At 40.3% G+C, this 18,585-nt stretch overlaps 1 protein-coding gene across 6 annotated transcripts in view; it reads right to left on the bottom strand.

The window, feature by feature from the left end:
* LOC116054766 (receptor-type tyrosine-protein phosphatase zeta-like) overlaps window positions 1-18,585 on the bottom strand; it is an 87,290-nt gene that overhangs the window by 23,841 nt on the left and 44,864 nt on the right. For all 6 annotated transcript variants that reach the window (XM_035996374.1, XM_035996375.1, XM_035996373.1 and 3 more), the window contains 6 exons: window positions 6,808-6,987; window positions 4,290-4,441; window positions 4,080-4,175; window positions 3,507-3,573; window positions 2,672-2,829; window positions 1,399-1,549 (listed from right to left, as the gene is read on the bottom strand). In XM_035996374.1, coding sequence (XP_035852267.1) covers window positions 1,399-1,549; window positions 2,672-2,829; window positions 3,507-3,573; window positions 4,080-4,175; window positions 4,290-4,441; window positions 6,808-6,987 — 804 coding nt within the window. The remainder of the gene's footprint in view (window positions 1-1,398; window positions 1,550-2,671; window positions 2,830-3,506; window positions 3,574-4,079; window positions 4,176-4,289; window positions 4,442-6,807; window positions 6,988-18,585) is intronic.

Raw genomic sequence — 18,585 nt, forward strand, 5'->3', positions numbered from 1 at the left:
CTAGGCTGACCTAGGAGGACAGTGTTAAAGCTACAGAGAAAGCAGAAGATGGGCGATATTTTCAAAAAAATCAGATTAATAATGTAATATTTAGATTGATCCCTGAGGGAGGGGAACTCAATTTTCTTCTCCATGCTGCCCAAAATGTGGTATAAATTCAATAGGTGAAAAGATTTAGAGCTTTGGAGAAGTGGAGATTCTGGGTTAAACTCTTTAAAGCCTATTAAGAATTTCTTATGGTACAAAATCATAACATGCTGTATCTGCTGGGAGTTAACAGTGCTGTTGATCATTACCAGTCAGTCGAATGCTTCAGATCTTTGCCAGTCCAAACTCACTTTGTGGGTTTTAGAATTAAAACTCACTGAGAGCAGGCAAGTGACGGTACATGCCTTTTCAAGTATGGCATCAAATTAAGCTCAGGGGAACACACACACACACACACACACACACACACACACACACACACACACACACACACACACAGTAATAGGACAACTCATTACATGACTGCAGCTTTGGGTTGCAATTTCTTGTTTAAAGATTCTGGTTTTCATTTCTAGTATTATTTTTAGGGCTGCAAAGTACAACACAATACACAAAACAATACAAATCACAACCTCCCAGAGTCCAAGGTGGCGTCTTCAAATATCTTGGTTTTGTTCAACCAACAATCCAAAATCTAAAAGATATTCACTTTAGAATGATATAAAACATGGAAAAGCAGCAAAGTCTCTCATTGGAACCAGAGAAGGTTTGGCATGTATTCACTATTCTTACATTAAAAAAATAAGTGAAAACGACTAATCGAGTTCCAAAATAGTTGCTGATTATTTTTCTGGTGATCAATTAATCGACTAATAATTTCATCTCTTTTATTTTTCCTGCTTACGGTTTTGGGTTTACATTCATGCTTTAGATATAACATTGAAATATATATATATATATATATATATATATATATATATATATATATATATATATATATATATATATATATATATATATATATATATATATATATATATATTTTTTACATTTAGATTCCATTGAGCTGAATTTGATCCCATAAAAAAGCTTCAGAAACTTTGATATCTTGAGTAATTAACAAGGTGCTATATTATTGCTTAAGAGACTTTCTCTGCTGTAAACATGCATCAAAATACTTAAAAATGTAATTTATTTCGCAAGCTGATTACAGATTTGGTATACAACTAATTGAATCTGCAATATAACTAGTAACTGTCGTTATCAAATAAATGTAGTGTGTTAACATAAAAGTGAAGTCATTGAATGGGAAATGAACTGAAGTGACTTATGAGTTTGGGGTAGAAAAGGACGATGGTGAAACTTATAACAAGCAGCAAACTTTTAGTTTGGGTTGGTTTGATGACGTACTGGGTGTGAGCACTTCCTCCACTCCGGTGTACGAGGCAAACACCTGGCCCATGAACTGCTGCTGCTGCTCCCTGAAGTTGCTCTGCAGGTAATCCGTCAGTATCACATATCCAGCCTGCTGCATGGTCATCACCTCACAGAACACCTCCAACTGGGTACAGAGAGAGACAGACAGAGGAAGTAGAAACAGATACAAAGAAAAGAAAGATGTGTCTGTTGCATATTTTCCTGTTTCTGTACTGCTGCCAAAATAAACCAAACACTGTGTGTGTGTGTGTGTGTGTGTGTGTGTGTGTGTGTGTGTGTGTGTGTGTGTGTGTGTGTGTATGTGTATGTGTATGTGTGTGTTTAAGAGGCTTGTGTTGGTGCCAGGCAGAGGCAGAGAGACAGCGCTGCTCTATTTTTGGGTAACTACGATGTGCATGTGTCATGCCTTGCCACCCCCGTTTCAATCATACAAAGACAGACAAACACACACACACACACACACACACACACACACACACACACACACACACACACACACACACGTACATAGAATAAACACACAACCACTTTCATGACCTCATTCACTCTCCATTATTCTGCCACATAATTGCTATTTATTACGCAGATGATGTGTTTCAAAGTGACTGTTCTTCGGAGGTGCTTAAACGTCTTCACCCTGGAATCAAGCTGCAGTAACGTCACAGTAACCAGCTTGTGTTGCCGTTGCACGACAGGCCTTTTTGACCAGATCATACCACGACACAAAACCCTTTTCTGTGAGTTCACATTTTGGCTAAACTTGTCAAATTGCATCACCTCTGTGTGAGGTTTTGTTTTTATTTTGTGCACAGATGTCGAAAACAGCTGACCTGAAACCAGCCACAGACTACAACCAGACACAACAGCTAAAGGCAGCAATGATTTTGACTTTACCAAAGAGGTTTGTCTTTTCAAACTGAATACATACCATTTATTTTATTATTTTTTTATACCATAACAAAAACTTTTCTTTTTTTCATTATCTCTAATTGAAAGCTTTCATTAGACACAATGCTCCACCAATTTAGTAGTAAGCGCCGCTGTCATTGATATCAAATGATATCTTCATGGCGGTTGGCTGTGCTGGAGTATGATGCTAATGCTTAAAGGCACATTCAGGTTAAAAGAGTGAATGAGAACCAGTGTTACTCAAGTTGACTCTTTTCTTTATTCCAGGACTTTGTGTTCTGAAAGAAAGGAGCACTGGCGAGTGGCAGTGGACACCTGCGTGATAAAACCTACTGACCTGTGTTTCTGATATGGCCACAGTGTGTTTAAAGATGATCCACTCCACCGTTTCAGAGCAGGGAGGTGTAGTTAGTGAGCCATTGTAGATGTAATATTTATCGGTGTTATTTGGCAGCAAGGACCGCATGGTGAAAGCTTCCATCGATCCGCTCTTACCTGGTAAACAAAGCAAAAAAAGTCCCATCAGTAACAAAATGTCACAGCAGATAACAAGTTTTCTCGTAAGCTGTAAAACCACCTGGGACCAGGCATTTTAAAAATGTCAGACTGTCCGTTAATGATATTCCTTGTATCATTTCAGAGAGAAAAGCATAACAATAATGTTTGCAGCATTTTTGCATAATTATTCTCTCACTTGCATTGACCCACACTTGCCTGTTAATATGATTTTAAATCCACTATTCAAGGAAAGGAAATGTAGCTACGGGTTCTGTTGATAATATTTTGATTTTTAACACTATTAAATTGGACTACACTGTCTCAGACTCAAATTTAATGTCAATTTGAAGAGTATCTTCACATTTTTAATTTGTCTGCTTTACTAGATTTGACCCCCAATCACAGTTGGTGACAAACATCACATTTTGCTTTCCGTTTTTTTTTTAAGGGGACAACATTATTCTCTGGCTGCTTACTCTGTTTCTACACTGTTTATGAAACACAAATATTCTCCTAAACACAATCAGGATTTAGTCTGAAAAACCAAATCCAAATACTTACTTAAATTGTTGTTTTTTATTATGCCACTTCCTGCACCCAGCTACTCTCTTTGTAGAGGATACATGTTACCCAGTAATGACCCAGACGCAGTACTCTATGTATTAGTGACCTACCAAACCTGCTGACAGTGTTGACGGCCTCTATTACAGGGCGGACGTTCTCGTTGTCTTCCAAGCTGATCTGTGGAAAAGAACATCAGCTTCTGTTGTGGAATTCATAGGGAGGCAAATACACACTTTTATTCCAATCACGTGAGGAGGAACAGACTGATCTCTAACCCTGGAGCACAACCAGTGGTGGAATGTAACCAAGTATATTTACTCAAGTACTGTACTCAAGTACAAATTTGAGGTACTTGTTCTTTACTTGAGTCTATTCTTTTCATGCCACTTTCTACTTATACACTACATTTCAGAGAGAAATATTGTACTTTTTACTTAGCCACATTCATCTGACAGCTTTAGTTACTAATTACTTTACAAGTTAAGATTTTTGCACACAAAAACACGTTAGCTAAAATGATTAACCGATTAAATTTTGCATTGAGTACTTTTAAGTAACCTTTTCAATGCCAGACTTTTACTTGTAACAGAGTATTTTTTTCAGTGTTGTATTAGTACTTTTACTTAAGTAAAGGATCTGAATACTTCTTCCACCACTGGGCACAAATCAAGAGGTTGACTTACCTCAAAGAGCACTGCCAAGGCAGCGATCCTCCCTCCTTCTCGAATAGCGTCCTCCAGACTTTGGAAGTCATCTGGATCGTAACAGTAGATCTGCATCTGTACGTGAGCAAGAAACAGGCAGGTTAGCTGAACTCAGGCTTCTTTGGTAGACACATGTATGATCAATGAATGTGTTGATGACAAACAAACACATGGTGTATGTTTCCGTACCTCCAGAGGGTATTTCATCCCATTCAGGCTGTGTTCAGACCCATCTGATGTGGCATTGCAGTGCCCCCAGTGGAAGGTGATTGTAGCAACACGGAACCTGGAGCTCAGCCCTCCTCCACTAACAAAGAACTCCCCTTCCACACGGAGGGAGACTAAAACACGCACACAAAAAAATACGGGAAATGCAAATGTTGAGTTTCACTGAAGACTGTCAGAGGCAAACCTCCTACAACAGGCTTTATCGAGGGTATGTTTGGGGGCTTTGCTTGATTGAAAATCAAGCTGTGGCGGTTGCCACTTGGCCATCAGGCTCCAAAGCTTTGTCCAAATTTAGGATCTTCTGCCTCTAAGCAACTGGCAAGATGGTGGCAAGCAGTAACTCAAAATATTTCTTCAGCAATGGCACAGATGCAATGTTTTCCACAGTAAAAAGGACATAACAGTAGCCATGTTTACATGGACCCTAAAATTCCACTTATAATCACAATAGCCCAAACAGAATAAAAATGCCTCATGTCAATCAGAAGAGACGGGCCCAAGCTGGCCCAGTCAGAAGGAATTTTCAACCGGGTTGAGAGGTGTGGTGCAAACCTTTGATAACCCGAAAAATATTAGCGCCTAATAACCATGTAAATGCTTTATCCGATTGTTTCTCTCTTGTTGAAATAAATATATTCTCTGCATGTTTGCCCCACGTGGCAGTAACATTAGGTGACGGTGCTTTCGAGAGGGACAGAAACATGGCGGTAGCAAAACAAAACTGGTCTGTCTGATACAAAATAAATGTGGATATCCTGGTCTGTTAGCATGACTTTTTATCTCAGTGATAATTAACATAAACAATACTTATAACAATAACAATACTAATAACCCTGCAGTAACTGATTTTTTGGCCACTTGACATCAACCAATCTGTAAACACAACGTTTACATATCATAACCCTATAAAGGTAATAATAAGACCTCATCACCTTATTGTTGCCTTGTAAAGGAGGAACTTAATACTAAACAGCTCCTTATTTACACATCCAGCAGCTACAGAGCAACATTAGCATTTATTTAAAGTTGTTTCTGACGACCTGATGTATGTCAATATTCACTCTCCTTTTAGCTCTTTTTTGGTCTCCAACAACCCCTGAGGGAAATATGTATATCTTTAGCTGCTAAACGGTCTGCTATGTTCACTAGCTAGTTGCTAACTTTGTCTGTCTGCCATTTGGTGCTGGGCAGGTAGCGTACAGTGAGTTTTTAGACATTCTGTGATGAAAACTGCCTGCTGTATCTATAAACAACGCAAATGAGAGCCGTGAGACTCAACCAAAACAGTAAAAAGTTGCAGGCCACAAAACCAAAACAATGCTGAAGGATGCTAAAACGCTCCATAGAGGTAAGGGGACCAGAAGATCCGGGTGATTATTCAACGGTGTAAATTGTGTGATGATCCTTCTTATACTGTATAAAAGCAGACAATACAATGTCCTCAAGTCCACTTTACCTCTTTATATTTCACTCTTGGAGCCACATGTGAATTTCAAGTGAGCTTATGTGTTACTTTACAACAGGATGTAACATTCAGTTTGGCGAGGCTGTGCAGGCCATATGTTACTCCCATAATATCATGACAGCTATGAAATATCGGTTTTAATACGCAATTTCCTCTCTGATTTCACAGAGAACGAGACTGATTTTTGGACCATTAATGTATAGAGGACACACACACACACACACACACACAATTGAAAAGATGGTGATGATAGCTCAGACACCTTTTCATTTGTTTATCAGGCCAGACATCACTCCACACACTGCTTTTCCTCTCACTGTTTCTTCACATCGTCCTCATTTCTCTCCCCTGCACTCTCATTTTTTCCTCTGGCTCTTTTGTTGCTGCTTTTCTGTTGCTCATTTCCATCTCAGCGCCTTGACATCGATTGTCCTTCTTTCTCAACATGATAGGTCGGTACTGCTGTCCCTCTGGTTGCCTTTCTCTCAATTCCTTGGTCTCTCCGTCCTTCTCTTTCATTGTCTGACTCTTTCTCCTTTTAATCCTCACTACTTACTTCTCTCATTACCCTCTGAGTTGTGACTCATTTTTTGTCTGCTTCTGGAAAGTAAAGCTTCTTTCCACATCTAGGGATTAAGATGTTGTGTTATACAGAACCGGAATAATGTCAAAATCACTTCCATAGATTGAATCTATTACACTGTGTCTTCCTCCTCTGGCTGCTGCTTTGTGAAGCAGCTTGTCTGGGATTGAAAGGAAAAAGATAAATCCTACATGTCACTCATTTTTCAATACGTGAAGTAGCTTGGGGTTTCATTTCCTGCAGGGTGACATGGCAAACATGGCTTCCACAGCTTGAACTAGACATGTAAAAAAGTTCAACTTGGGGTAAAGTTTTTGGTCATGGCCAAATTATGCTTGGAATTCCTGTGGATTAAGACTTTATTTCTCAAATAAGAAAACCAGGGTCTGCAGGAAAGGCACATAAAGAGGAGTGGAGGAACATCAACTTACCAGCCTTCCCGTTGTTGTGGATGGTGCTGGACTCTGCGGTCAGTTCGTCCCAGCCTTCTAGTTGTAGATTCTGGTACTGCAGCCGGACCTGGGTGAACGTCTCGTCGATGTCCACAGGAGACTGCCGGGCGCTGTTACAGGGCGGGTACTTCTTTCCCCAGTTGTGCTGGTTCAGGGCACCTGTATTTAGGAGAGAGAGAAAGCGAGAGAGAGAGAGAGAGAAAGCGGGGGGAATAAATTAAGGGACAGACATGTTCAAGGACTGCTGATCTGAAAATGTCAAACTCCCTGAAAGCTCGTTGTAAAATCTTTTTCCTCTGCTGTCAACAGAAAATCGGGAAGCTCAGCTGTGTTGAGCTGGAGAAACAGCCCCCTCTTGCTTTGCTATGTAAAAATCTGAGAGTGAGAGAGTCTACCAATTCCCCTAAAATGACTTAAATGCTGTAATGACTTATGGATGTTGAAATGGTTCACCTAGCGCCTTTAATACACCTACACAATAAATTAAGAAGTGTGTGTAAAATTGCTGTTTAAAATCAGTAGAGCAACTGTTAAATGAGTCCAGCAACGAGAGCAGATGGTCAAACATGACCTGGTTGGCCTCAGGTCACGTTTTATCCTAGCACTCTGTCTGTGTGTGTGTGTGTGTGTGTTGGCTCATGCATGAGTGCACGTCTCATATTGTGTTGTTTGTGAATTGCTCTTTTTTTTTTCGGGGAGGGGGGGGGTGCACAGCATGAATTCTGTTTAAACTTATTGATGTGGTATGTGTGCATGTATTTGTGTGTTTTAACAAGGCTGTGCTTTTCACATGAATAATGTAAAAGAATATGAACAGCAGCATCAGGACAAGCAAAAATTGCAATCATACACCTCCAAAAAAAAAAGAGAAAAGCCAAAGTGGCGAGCTTCTCTTTCAGTGCGAAGAACACATCAATTTAGCACAAATCATATGCTAAATATCACTAGCTCTGCCTTGAAAATTGCTGTACATTATTTATTTATGTGCGCATGTCTGAATCTACAATTGGTGGCGGTGAATTTATTCATGACTGCATGTCACACTATCTGCGTTCACATCTACTCACATGTATGATTGTATTCATTCATTTTTTATTTTCTGAGTACATACTTACAGCACCTTTACATTTATTGACATGCAGTGTGTGCATGTGTGTGTGTAAAGCAGTATATATATTTGTGGGCAAGCATGAACAGCTCCTTGTCTTTGCATGAGCGAATGCGTTTTACCACTACTGTGCATACATTCATACGCTCTTCCCCTTTAGCCATTTCCTCCAGGTACAGAGAGTAAACCTGCCTCACCTGCATTTATTATGCTGACTAATAATTCTCAGTTAAAATCATAGTAGAGAACATTGGAAAACTGAAAGAATGCAATGTACATTAGAGATCATACCAGAAATAAAGATTAGGGTATACTACTCAGCAATATAATTAAGAATTTGGTTTGATTTCAGGGGGGAATAACTATGTCTATTGCTCAATATATTTAGAAAAAGTCAATGCATATCATTATACAAATCACACTTTTTACAAGTCACAAGTGCAGCTGAGTTTTACTTTGATGCACAAGCATCATTCTGTCTCACTTAATGCCACATTTTGTAAAGATGGGAAGAAAAAAAAAATCACTTTATCTGTGCAGACTAAGGACTTACTGGATAATGGAAATGCATCATTGGACGTTTCTTATCCAGTGCTTTGTTAATAGGATGTATGTGTGTGTGTGTGTGTGTGTGTGTGTGTGTGTGTGTGTGTGTGTGTGTGTGTGTGTGTGTGTGTGTGTGTGTGTGTGTGTGCGCGTGTGTGTGCTTCGCAGTATACAGTAAAGACAATGGGTCTAATGAGGTCAGAGCAGATGGTTTAACTGTAACTGGTCACACATGACTTAACAGGTATTAGCTTTACATTCCTTGCTTTGTATATGTGTGTGAGAGAGAGTGAACAGTAGTCTGGGGAAGGTTTTCTGCAGTATTATTAATGCCAGAATACTGTCCTTCCTTACCAAGCACAATGTCTTAAGTAAAAATCAAATTGGCTTTTTACCAAAATATCGTACGTCAGACCACATTTATACTCTGCACACCCTTATTAAAAACTACACCAAAATTAAAAATGGGAAAATATTTGCATGTTTTATAGACTTTAAAAAAGCTTTTGACACAATATGGCATGATGGGCTTTTTTATAAACTTATCGAAAGCGGTATAGGGGGTAAAGTCTATGACACTATTAAATCACTGTACACAGAAAATAAATGTGCAGTAAAAATTGGCTCCAAAAGAACAGAATTCTTCAAACAAGGGCGTGGAGTGAGACAGGGATGCAGTTTGAGTCCAACACTGTTTAACATTTACATCAATGAACTAGCAGCCATGTTGGAACAATCTGCAGCCCCAGGTCTCACACTTCATGATACCAACATCAAGTTCCTGCTCTATGCCGATGATCTGGTTCTGTTGTCCCCAACAGAAGAGGGTTTACAACAGGGCCTGTCCGTCCTAGAGCAGTACTGTCAGAAATGGGCACTGACAGTCAATCTGAAAAAGACCAGTGTTATGGTATTTCAGAGGAGAGCCAGATCTCAGGGAAATAGACAGAGTTACAACTTCACTCTGGGCAACACCAGACTAGAACAAAAGGGTTCATATAATTACTTAGGGGTTGAAATTAGTGCATCAGGGAGTTTCAACCTGGCCATAAACACACTATGTAATAAAGCTCGGAGAGCTTTGTACGCAATCAAATGCAAATTTGGAAAAACAAATATCCCTGCAAGAATTTGGCTAAAAATCTACAATTTTCTGATAACACCAATAATGCTTTACGGAAGCGAAGTTTGGGGCCCGATTTCGAAACCAGAATTTAAAAACTGGGATAAAACTCCCACTGAAAAACTGCAACTGGAATTCTGTAAAATAATTCTAAAAGTTCGCCCAAACAATGCATGCAGAGCAGAACTCGGTATATTCCCTCTGAAAATTCAAATCCAAAAAAGGTCAATTAAATTTTGGCAGCATTTAAATCAAGCTGATAAAAATTCCACTGCATACAAAGCTCTCCTGAGCAACCAGCGGGGTTCAGATGTCCACCCCCTCGACCAGCTGGCTCACAGGTACACGGAGCTAAACACAGTCAGTAGTAGACAGACAGGTAGAGAGAGAGACAGGTACACTGAGCATCAGAGCCGCCACAGACACAATTCAATCAAAAGATTTGAAACTAAATTAAAAGACGAGTATACAGAACAATGGCAAAATGAAAATAAAATACAACACAAACTCCTCTGTTATCAATCCCTGAACAGAGATATCCAATTGGCCGAATATCTCAAAACAAAAAATCCAAAAGAAATACGAATTTTAACAAAATACAGAGTCAGTGACCACGAGCTGGAAATTGAAAGAGGTAGACATTTAAAAGTGTGGAGACCAAGAGAGGAACGAGTCTGTACACACTGCCACCAGGATATCGAAACAGAATTACATTTCCTATGTACATGTCCCAAATATGAAGACTTAAGAACCAAATATTTCCAAAAATTTGAAAAACATATACCAGGCTTCACTACCTACACTGAGGACAAAAAGCTTCCTTTTTTATTAGGGGAAGATAAAAGCACGGCATGGCTAGCTGCTAAATATGTCTTCTCCTGCCACAATACAAGGCTAAACAAATAGAAACTTGTATAAGAATTATTTATACAAGTTATATATATTTTGTTTTTTTATTATTTTGTTTGTCTGTATTCTTTTTTTTATATATATTATTGTTTCAATGTACCCTTTGAGGGACATGCACAGAATGTGTTTAGTATCTGCATCTATATCATAATTATCCTGTTTACTTGTATTATTATATCAGATGTATTTACTCCTTGTCGTTGTTTATATATGTTTGTTCTTATGCTTTGGCAACACAAATGCATTTTTTTTTGTCATGCCAATAAAGCAACATGAAATTGAAATTGAAAATTGAGAGAGAGAGAGAGAGAGAGAGAGAGAGAGAGAGAGAGAGAGAGAGAGAGAGAGAGAGAGAGAGAGAGAGAGAGAGAGAGAGAGAGAGAGAGAGAGAGAGAGAGAGAGAGAGAGAGAGATTGTTTAGCCCAAGTTCAACTAAATCAATTACATCTCAGTTGTATCGCTGCCTGGTCTGGCAGCTACAGTTGAACCTGTCCAGATAGACTGAGGGTTACTGTATGGTGAAAATGTCGGGTAAATTCACTGAGTTCCGCCTAGCTGGACACAGTTGTAGTAACATTCAGTCTGCTGTTTGACTTTCTGTGAGGTGTGAAAATAAAAACGACACAACTTCAACATTATAGCATGTTAAAGGTTATTCACACAACAACCAAACTGCTCTGATTCATGAATTACAGTCCAAATGTGCACATAAAAGACTCCAGTAGGATTGTTGTTAGGATTATTTTTCGAAGCCACTAAGGGTGCTTTCAAACCTGGGCTGTTTTAACCGAACCCTGGGGCGATTCGTCGGATAGTCCGATTTGTTTGGGGTGGTGCGAAAGCTCATCCGTACCCTGGTGCGGACCAAACATACAAACTCTGGTCTGCTTGAAAATGAGGGTCTCGGTTCACTTCCAAGTGCACTACAGTTCACTTTAGGTGAGAACGTGATCTGACCCAAATATAGGAAGTGAACCAAAAACCAAAGTGCATTTACTAGCCTGCAATTCAAATGAATTCTGCCTTGCGCACAACTTGCAGACTTATACATGATAGGGATGATAACTTTCAAATCGATAATTTATTATGACCTTACCACTCATCGTCATATTGTCTCCTTCAATCGCTGTCTTGTCAGCTGCTCATATTGTTGGCCTTCTTCTAAAACATTAGAAACATTAAAGCAAAACCAAAAAACCCAAGATGTTCACAATTTGGTGTTGCTCCATTATTTCTGAGACGAGGACGTGTTGGCTAGTTTAACTCGGATATTCTGTCCAATAGACTAGCGACTGTTTTGACTGTGTGACGTATGTTTACAATATTTGGTGCTAGGGTGACCAGATGTCCCTATTTGGTGCGCTTGACAAAGTGCAGTGTGAACGCTAACCGAACCAAATGAAAAATGCAACAATGTTGCAACTTCACCCCCGAATCCACCGATTCTACCAAACTACAGGAGTGAAAGTGCCCTTAGACACTTACTACAGCCTCCTGTAAGGGCTGAACGATTTGGGGAAAATCTAATTGCGATTTTCTGCGATCTTCTGACAGAGGGTTTGTTGATGTGTCAATGACCACATCTGGCCCCTGCAGCCGCACCCGTCAGCATCATAACACACACACACACACACACACACACACACACACACACACACACACACACACACACACCGAGTTACTCTTCTGACATAATGCTACCATGGCAACAAGTAGCCGACAGGTCGAAGAAAGGAATTTAAAAAAATCCCCTAAAGCTAGGCTTTCCTGTCTTCATTTAGATCCATAAACACACACATGGTCTCGCATTCAGTCAAGGAGTAACATTCAGATAATTAAATATGGAAATTACATTTCATATCTCTGAGTTCCACTTGCTTTAACAGTATTCCCAGAATAAAGTATGCTGATGCTGCCAGTGTACCTATTGTTGTAGAATCCACATGGGAGACTTTTAAAAGCAGTCTGCAATTTTGATGAATTATAAACAGTATTACATTTTGCTCGTTGCGCTTGTCCTTTTTCCCTCTCTCTCTGAATCTGAATGTTAAAACTAATTTTAACAAACAGAAAAGATAATATCACAAGCCGTAAAATATAAATTCAAGTTATTTCTGTATTCTGTATTATGTTCAGCCGTCTGGGATTGAATGTATGCTCATTTGTAAAGTGCTCAAGATGAAAATAAACACATTTTACATTATGATTTGTTTAAAAAAAATGTACATTTATGTCGTTTTTATCTATGAACTGAAGCTGTGACACCGCAAAAGACAGAGTAGAGATGTCTGTAAAGTTTTTGATGAAACTCAGGTGTTCTGCAGGAGACCAGTCGGCTGTTAAAGCGGTCAGGACAGAAACCATTTACACCTGATGCTGTTCTTTCTACCACAACACCCCGATCATTTCAGCTCACACCACTCAGTCCTCGAGGGAGGGGAGGTGAGACGAGACGAGAGAGTACATCGAGGACAAAGAGAAGAAAGGAGATACAGCAGCAGGGGACACAAATGTACGGTAAGAGTGCAAAGAGGAGCAGAGAGGAGGTGATAAAGAAAAGACTGAAGAGGAGATACAAATAGAGGGGGGGAAAAATAGGTGTTTGGACACAAGGAGGACAGAGAGAGGACCAAAGAAGGAGAGTGAAAGTGAAACTGTCTCTCTCTCTTCCTGCCTAGTGCCTACGCTAACACCAATTAGGCTCCCTTGGATGGCGCGCACACGCGCAAGCACAGAAACACACGCACGCACGCACAGAGCTGATTGCACCCTCTGTGAAAAGGTTCTGCACTGCTGAGCGAGCTAACTGTTCAGAAAACATGCGGGATTATTAAATTGAATAATGTAGGGTTTGACTTTTGGGGGGGTGGGGGTGGGGGAACTGTCTACTCCCTGTTTGCATCACTACACTGCTGGCAAAAATAGCTGAATATGAATCAAATATTAAAAGCAAAAAAACGGCTGCTGGCGAAGGTTAACCCACTGCGGTTCTCTTGGCTCTGGCTGGGAGGAGAAACCACAAGCAGCTGAATGGTTTAAGCTCCTTTCATGCAAAGAGGGCCCTCTATTTCCTAAAAGGTTCTACATGTACCAGTTTTTGAATTAAGATACGTACATTCGTTTAGAATAACTGATTAGTTGCATTGTCCATTCATCTATTAATCCTTTGTCAATTAACTGATCAATAATTTAGTATATAGAATGAACGAAAATTCCCAAATCTACAATCCAAAACCCAAAGATGTTCAATTCATAATGACATAAAAAAAGGGCATAGTACCAAATCAGCCAACAGTCTAAGTCCTGCTTAATAAATCCCCCAATCGATTAATCAATCAATCAATGTATCATTAAAGCACTAATTAGTTGAAGCACTGTAAACACAAATAAGGAAGCATCCAGCAGCATCTAGAATAGACCTTTTTTCACAGCAGACACATATCACAGCGGGAAAGGCACACATGTAATTAATAATCCTAATTAAAGCTCCATGCCATTTAGTTGTCCCTGTCCCAGGGCTCTGGCATTGTGCTTGCTGGCTCTGTGGTATGGATACTGGTGCACCCAAATGGAACGCAGCCACTGCAAATGTTATCAGTAACACCTGTGTTTTCCCTGCTATGACGAGTCAAAATGTATGATGTTAAAAAATGTCTTTTGAGAGTGCAAATAATTTTGGATGATATGTATACAGTATATACTGTATATAACATACACATGTATATGTCTAGATGCAACAGATCTCCCTAGTCTCTCAAACTCAATATTCAATAGTAGATTTACTCTGAGAGGATTTGTTCTGCGGTAGCCGGTGCCATGCGTTTCAATCAGTATCTTAGTTTGCAGTAAAACTCTTTGACTACAACAGAGCAGAAGCCTGAGCAGAGAATGAAGAATTGTTCCTTTGTGTGAGAAGAGACTTGAGATTTTTATTCTGCAGAATCAATGTCTATAGCCATATGAATGCATTCATTGGCGCACACACACACACACTCTCTGTCTGACTGACATAAAGGAGTGAGCCTAAGGCCGACATGATCTAAGATACTAAATCAATCTATTATGAATGGCAGAGAAAGGGCTACACACACACACACAGATCTACTATGTTAATGATGATGGAGTGCCACACACATCAGCAGCCAGTGTATCTGACAATCAGACCTGTCAAATTATTCAAAAAGAAAAAGACTCGGGGTATGAATCAGAGTACCCGTATGCTCCTCATGTGATCTTTGACGGCTCCGTCTAGACGTGTGAATATGAAAAGGAGGTCTCTGGAGCGAGAGACAAGCGCATGGAGTCACTTGGTTAAATATTAAACAAAGGCAGGCTGGCTCTCTGAACCAATTTAATGTTTATCTGAACGTACAAAGTGAAGGTTTACATATTAGAAAATACAAAAAACTTCAACAAAAAAACTTGACCTTAGCCAATGAGATTACTCCTGCCGATGAGTACATGTTTGTATTATTTACAGCCCCAATCTGCCAACCTGTGACTGTCGTGGAAGACAGATTAGACAGTTCACACAGTTACCTCTCATGGCCGTGTTGGGTCGCCAAAGTGCAGACATTGCAGCCACTGAACTCATTAACCCGGCTACATACTGGTGCAAGCACAAAACAAGGAAAGCAAATGGGGGACAGAGATTGCGGTTTTTTGTGAATAAAGGAACACACAAACGCACCTCTGCATCATTACCTCATGTCTCCCACAAGGCTCATGGAGCAGCCACACAGACAGAGCAACAACTGGAGCAGAAGAGAAGCCAGCCTCTAGTATTTGGTGACTAAGAGAGCAGTTGGAGAACACAGTGGGTGGTGGATACAAAAATGCATGTACACCATGATGTACACAGAAAAAGAGACAACAGACACGTGAGATGAGAGAAGACCAACAGCTAGCTGGTTGGGAGACAGAAAACTGGGATCAAGGCTTCAGTGTTCCCTTTTTGTCATCGTGGAAAAGCCTCTAAACAGCTCAGGGGACACTGTAAGCCTCTAATTAAAATTGTGATAATAAAAACAACCCCCGCGAGCAATCGCAGCCATTCAAGTCAATGCTTGATAATCCACCAGCCGCGCCACGGCGCGTCCCAGAAGTGTGCGCCAAAGAAGCTCTCTGCTCCACAAAAGATAGACGCCAGGTCTATTTTCATGCAAGCCGTGGGCAGTGCGGACAGCCGGGCAGGAAGTGAAACAGCGAGAGTATCCAGTCACTTTACCCAAAGACACCCCATTCATCTTGGAGGTGGAAAAACATAATACGACATCACAGATCTTTTTTTATAAAGACAACGCCAGAAAAGAGAAGACATGGAGTTTAACTGTAGTGCTTGGAGTGGATACCAGCTTAATAAACACGTGATTGTTCTGTAAAGTACTTGTAGAGACAATAAAATCTGCGAGTCGGCAGGCAAGACGCTCCGCTTCTGAGACGCTCCCGGTGTGGTATGGCGCGTGGCGGAGGACGGAACAAAACGGGAACGCAGCACAGATGAGCCCAATAGAGAGCTTTCAACAGATTACCAGGGATGAATTCTACAAAAAATATGTAATCAAACAAACTGCATCGTACCCCACTACAGGGTAAAGATATCTATCTAGCTTTCATATGAAATGTTCTGCTGTTTGCTGGGTAGATAGCATACAGTAGGTTTATTAGAGACTATTTGCTATAAATAAAATAAAAAAAACAGCTGCCTGCTGTTGCTGGAACCAATGTTCATGAGAGCCGTGAGAGTGAACCAAAACAATGAGAAACCTTTTTACATTAAATCATTTGAGCAATCATTAATATAAAAATATTAATTACTGGGCGCCCGGATAGCTCAGTTGGTAGAGCGGGCACCCATATATAGAGGTTTACTCCTCGACGCAGCGGGCCCGGGTTCAACTCCGCCCTGCGGCTCTTTGCTGCATGTCATTCCCCCCCTTTCGTGTCTTCTGCTGTCCTGTCAAAATAAAGGCCGAAAATGCACAAAAAAAGAATCTTAAAAAAAAAAAAATTGATTACTGCAGCTTTGTGGTGTACATTTTGTTTCACATCTCTAAAATTATTTGATGTTATCACTGTCAGGATTATTCTAATCGCATGTAATTACTTTTCATACTGTATGCATACAGTGTTGGTGTCAGTCCTTTCATCACATAGGTGACAAACGGACTTTAGCAGGATCTTCATATCGAAAATAGCACCGCGTCAAAAAAAAAAAAAAAAAAAAAAAGGGGGCATTTAGCTTTACCGCTGAGAAGATAAAACATGATCCAGAAAGGCTAGCTCCATGAAACCCATGGATTGGTGACTGAAAGCTTATCAAACACGGCACGGCGAGGACTGTAATACTATGAGACAGGATTTAACAACTCTCTGCATCTTTTATCCTCCGTCTCAACGATCGTGAGGTAAACAAAAGAATCAGGTATGTTCACGTTACAATGTCAAAATCTACCAGGAACCTGCACAGGGTTTCCCCTGCCATTATAAGGTTTAGGTGCTGCACCCAAGCCACTTTGGGCAGCACCTAAGCTGAATGAATGGAAAATCAATTTGAGTATCAAAACTAACTAGAAGACTTTCCTCAGATCTAATGATTGTAGTCGGTTCCCAGTGGACTTCTTTAACAAGTTTTGTCTTTAAGCTTTTTGAGTGTTATTTATTTATTTATTATCTGCTCTAGCTTTTTCAACGTTTTAGACACAGATATGGGCATAATAACGGTCCAAAATGATGTGAAATTGCATATATATTTTACATTTTCCTGAGGGTGGACCCCTAAAACCTAAAATACGTGCCCTGAGTCCTCCACAAACCGAGCGAAAACACTGTTGCGTATACAATTGGAAAACGCAGTGTGCTGCCGGATGATATTACGTTGCAGCAAAAGTTGAGCCAGATACAAATCATTGCTGGACAACGCTGCATTATTTTGTTGGCGCCCCTCTGCATTGGCAGTCACACAGCATCAACACAGTGGTCTCTTTGAAATGAATGAGGCAGCTGTGCGTTTCCTTTCGCATGCAGTGCTAATGTTGGTCTGGACACACAACCTTATCCTTATTTTTAATGTTTACATACCGGCCTATGTATGAATGTAAGGTGATTTTGATCTGTTCACACCAGCATACTGATCCGACATTAGCATTTCCATCATTATAAATGGTACATTTGATTTGACATGAAGAATTCTTCTGGGGTTTGGTAAGATGGAGCCGTCACACAGCCGCTCATGCTGTCGGTATTAGTCTAAATGATTCTGCTTTACCAATGAAGGGTATGATGACGTTTTCTTGGAAACTACTGCACTATTTAACTAAGAGTGTGATCTTATTCTTAATGTGAACACCGCCCACTTCTCTTTCCAAACAGATCATTAAGATCAGAGACATGGTTAAAGGATAGGATGTTATGAACGTATTTTAAAATCTGTGTTGTGAGTGAGTGAGTTGGTGTGTGTGTGTGTGTGTGTGTGTGTGCGTGTGCGTGTGTGTGTATATTCCCCAGCCAAAGCACCAGGAGAATACTGAAGCCTGCATCGCCCCTGGGCAAGACTTAGTTGGAGAGAAGAGAGAAGAGACAGACACAGAGAGGAGAGGGAGGCAGAGTCGGCGATACAGAAAAAAGACAACGGATTAAAAAGTACTCAACTTAAACAGTAATGAATTCAACATTTTCAGTCTTTAACACTGGGTTTGCCTTTTGCTGCTGTCGCTGCTTTATCTTCTATGCAGAATCTAATAAGATATTTCAGCTTCCGCTCAGTTCTGTTTATATAGACATATAATGCTGTTTCAATACAATTCATAAAGCAAGTAGTAGCAGTATAGCATCACTGTAATATTTCTATAAGAACGTGTAGTTTTGTTGTGCTATTTGAACAGTACCCTTTGAAAAATGTACCGCGTCCCATTGCATTTGCCTGGAAGAGGAAACTCTGGGTTATCAGAGCGCACAATTGCACACACATACCAGATGGGGCCCTGGGGGGGGTCTTCCAGGCAGGAGGACCCCTTGGAGACAAAGCAGAGAGGAATGACGTGGACAACATGGAGGAGGAGGAGCGGGGTTG

Source organism: Sander lucioperca, chromosome 20 (assembly GCF_008315115.2).
Source record: "Sander lucioperca isolate FBNREF2018 chromosome 20, SLUC_FBN_1.2, whole genome shotgun sequence".
Classification (NCBI taxonomy): domain Eukaryota; kingdom Metazoa; phylum Chordata; class Actinopteri; order Perciformes; family Percidae; genus Sander; species Sander lucioperca.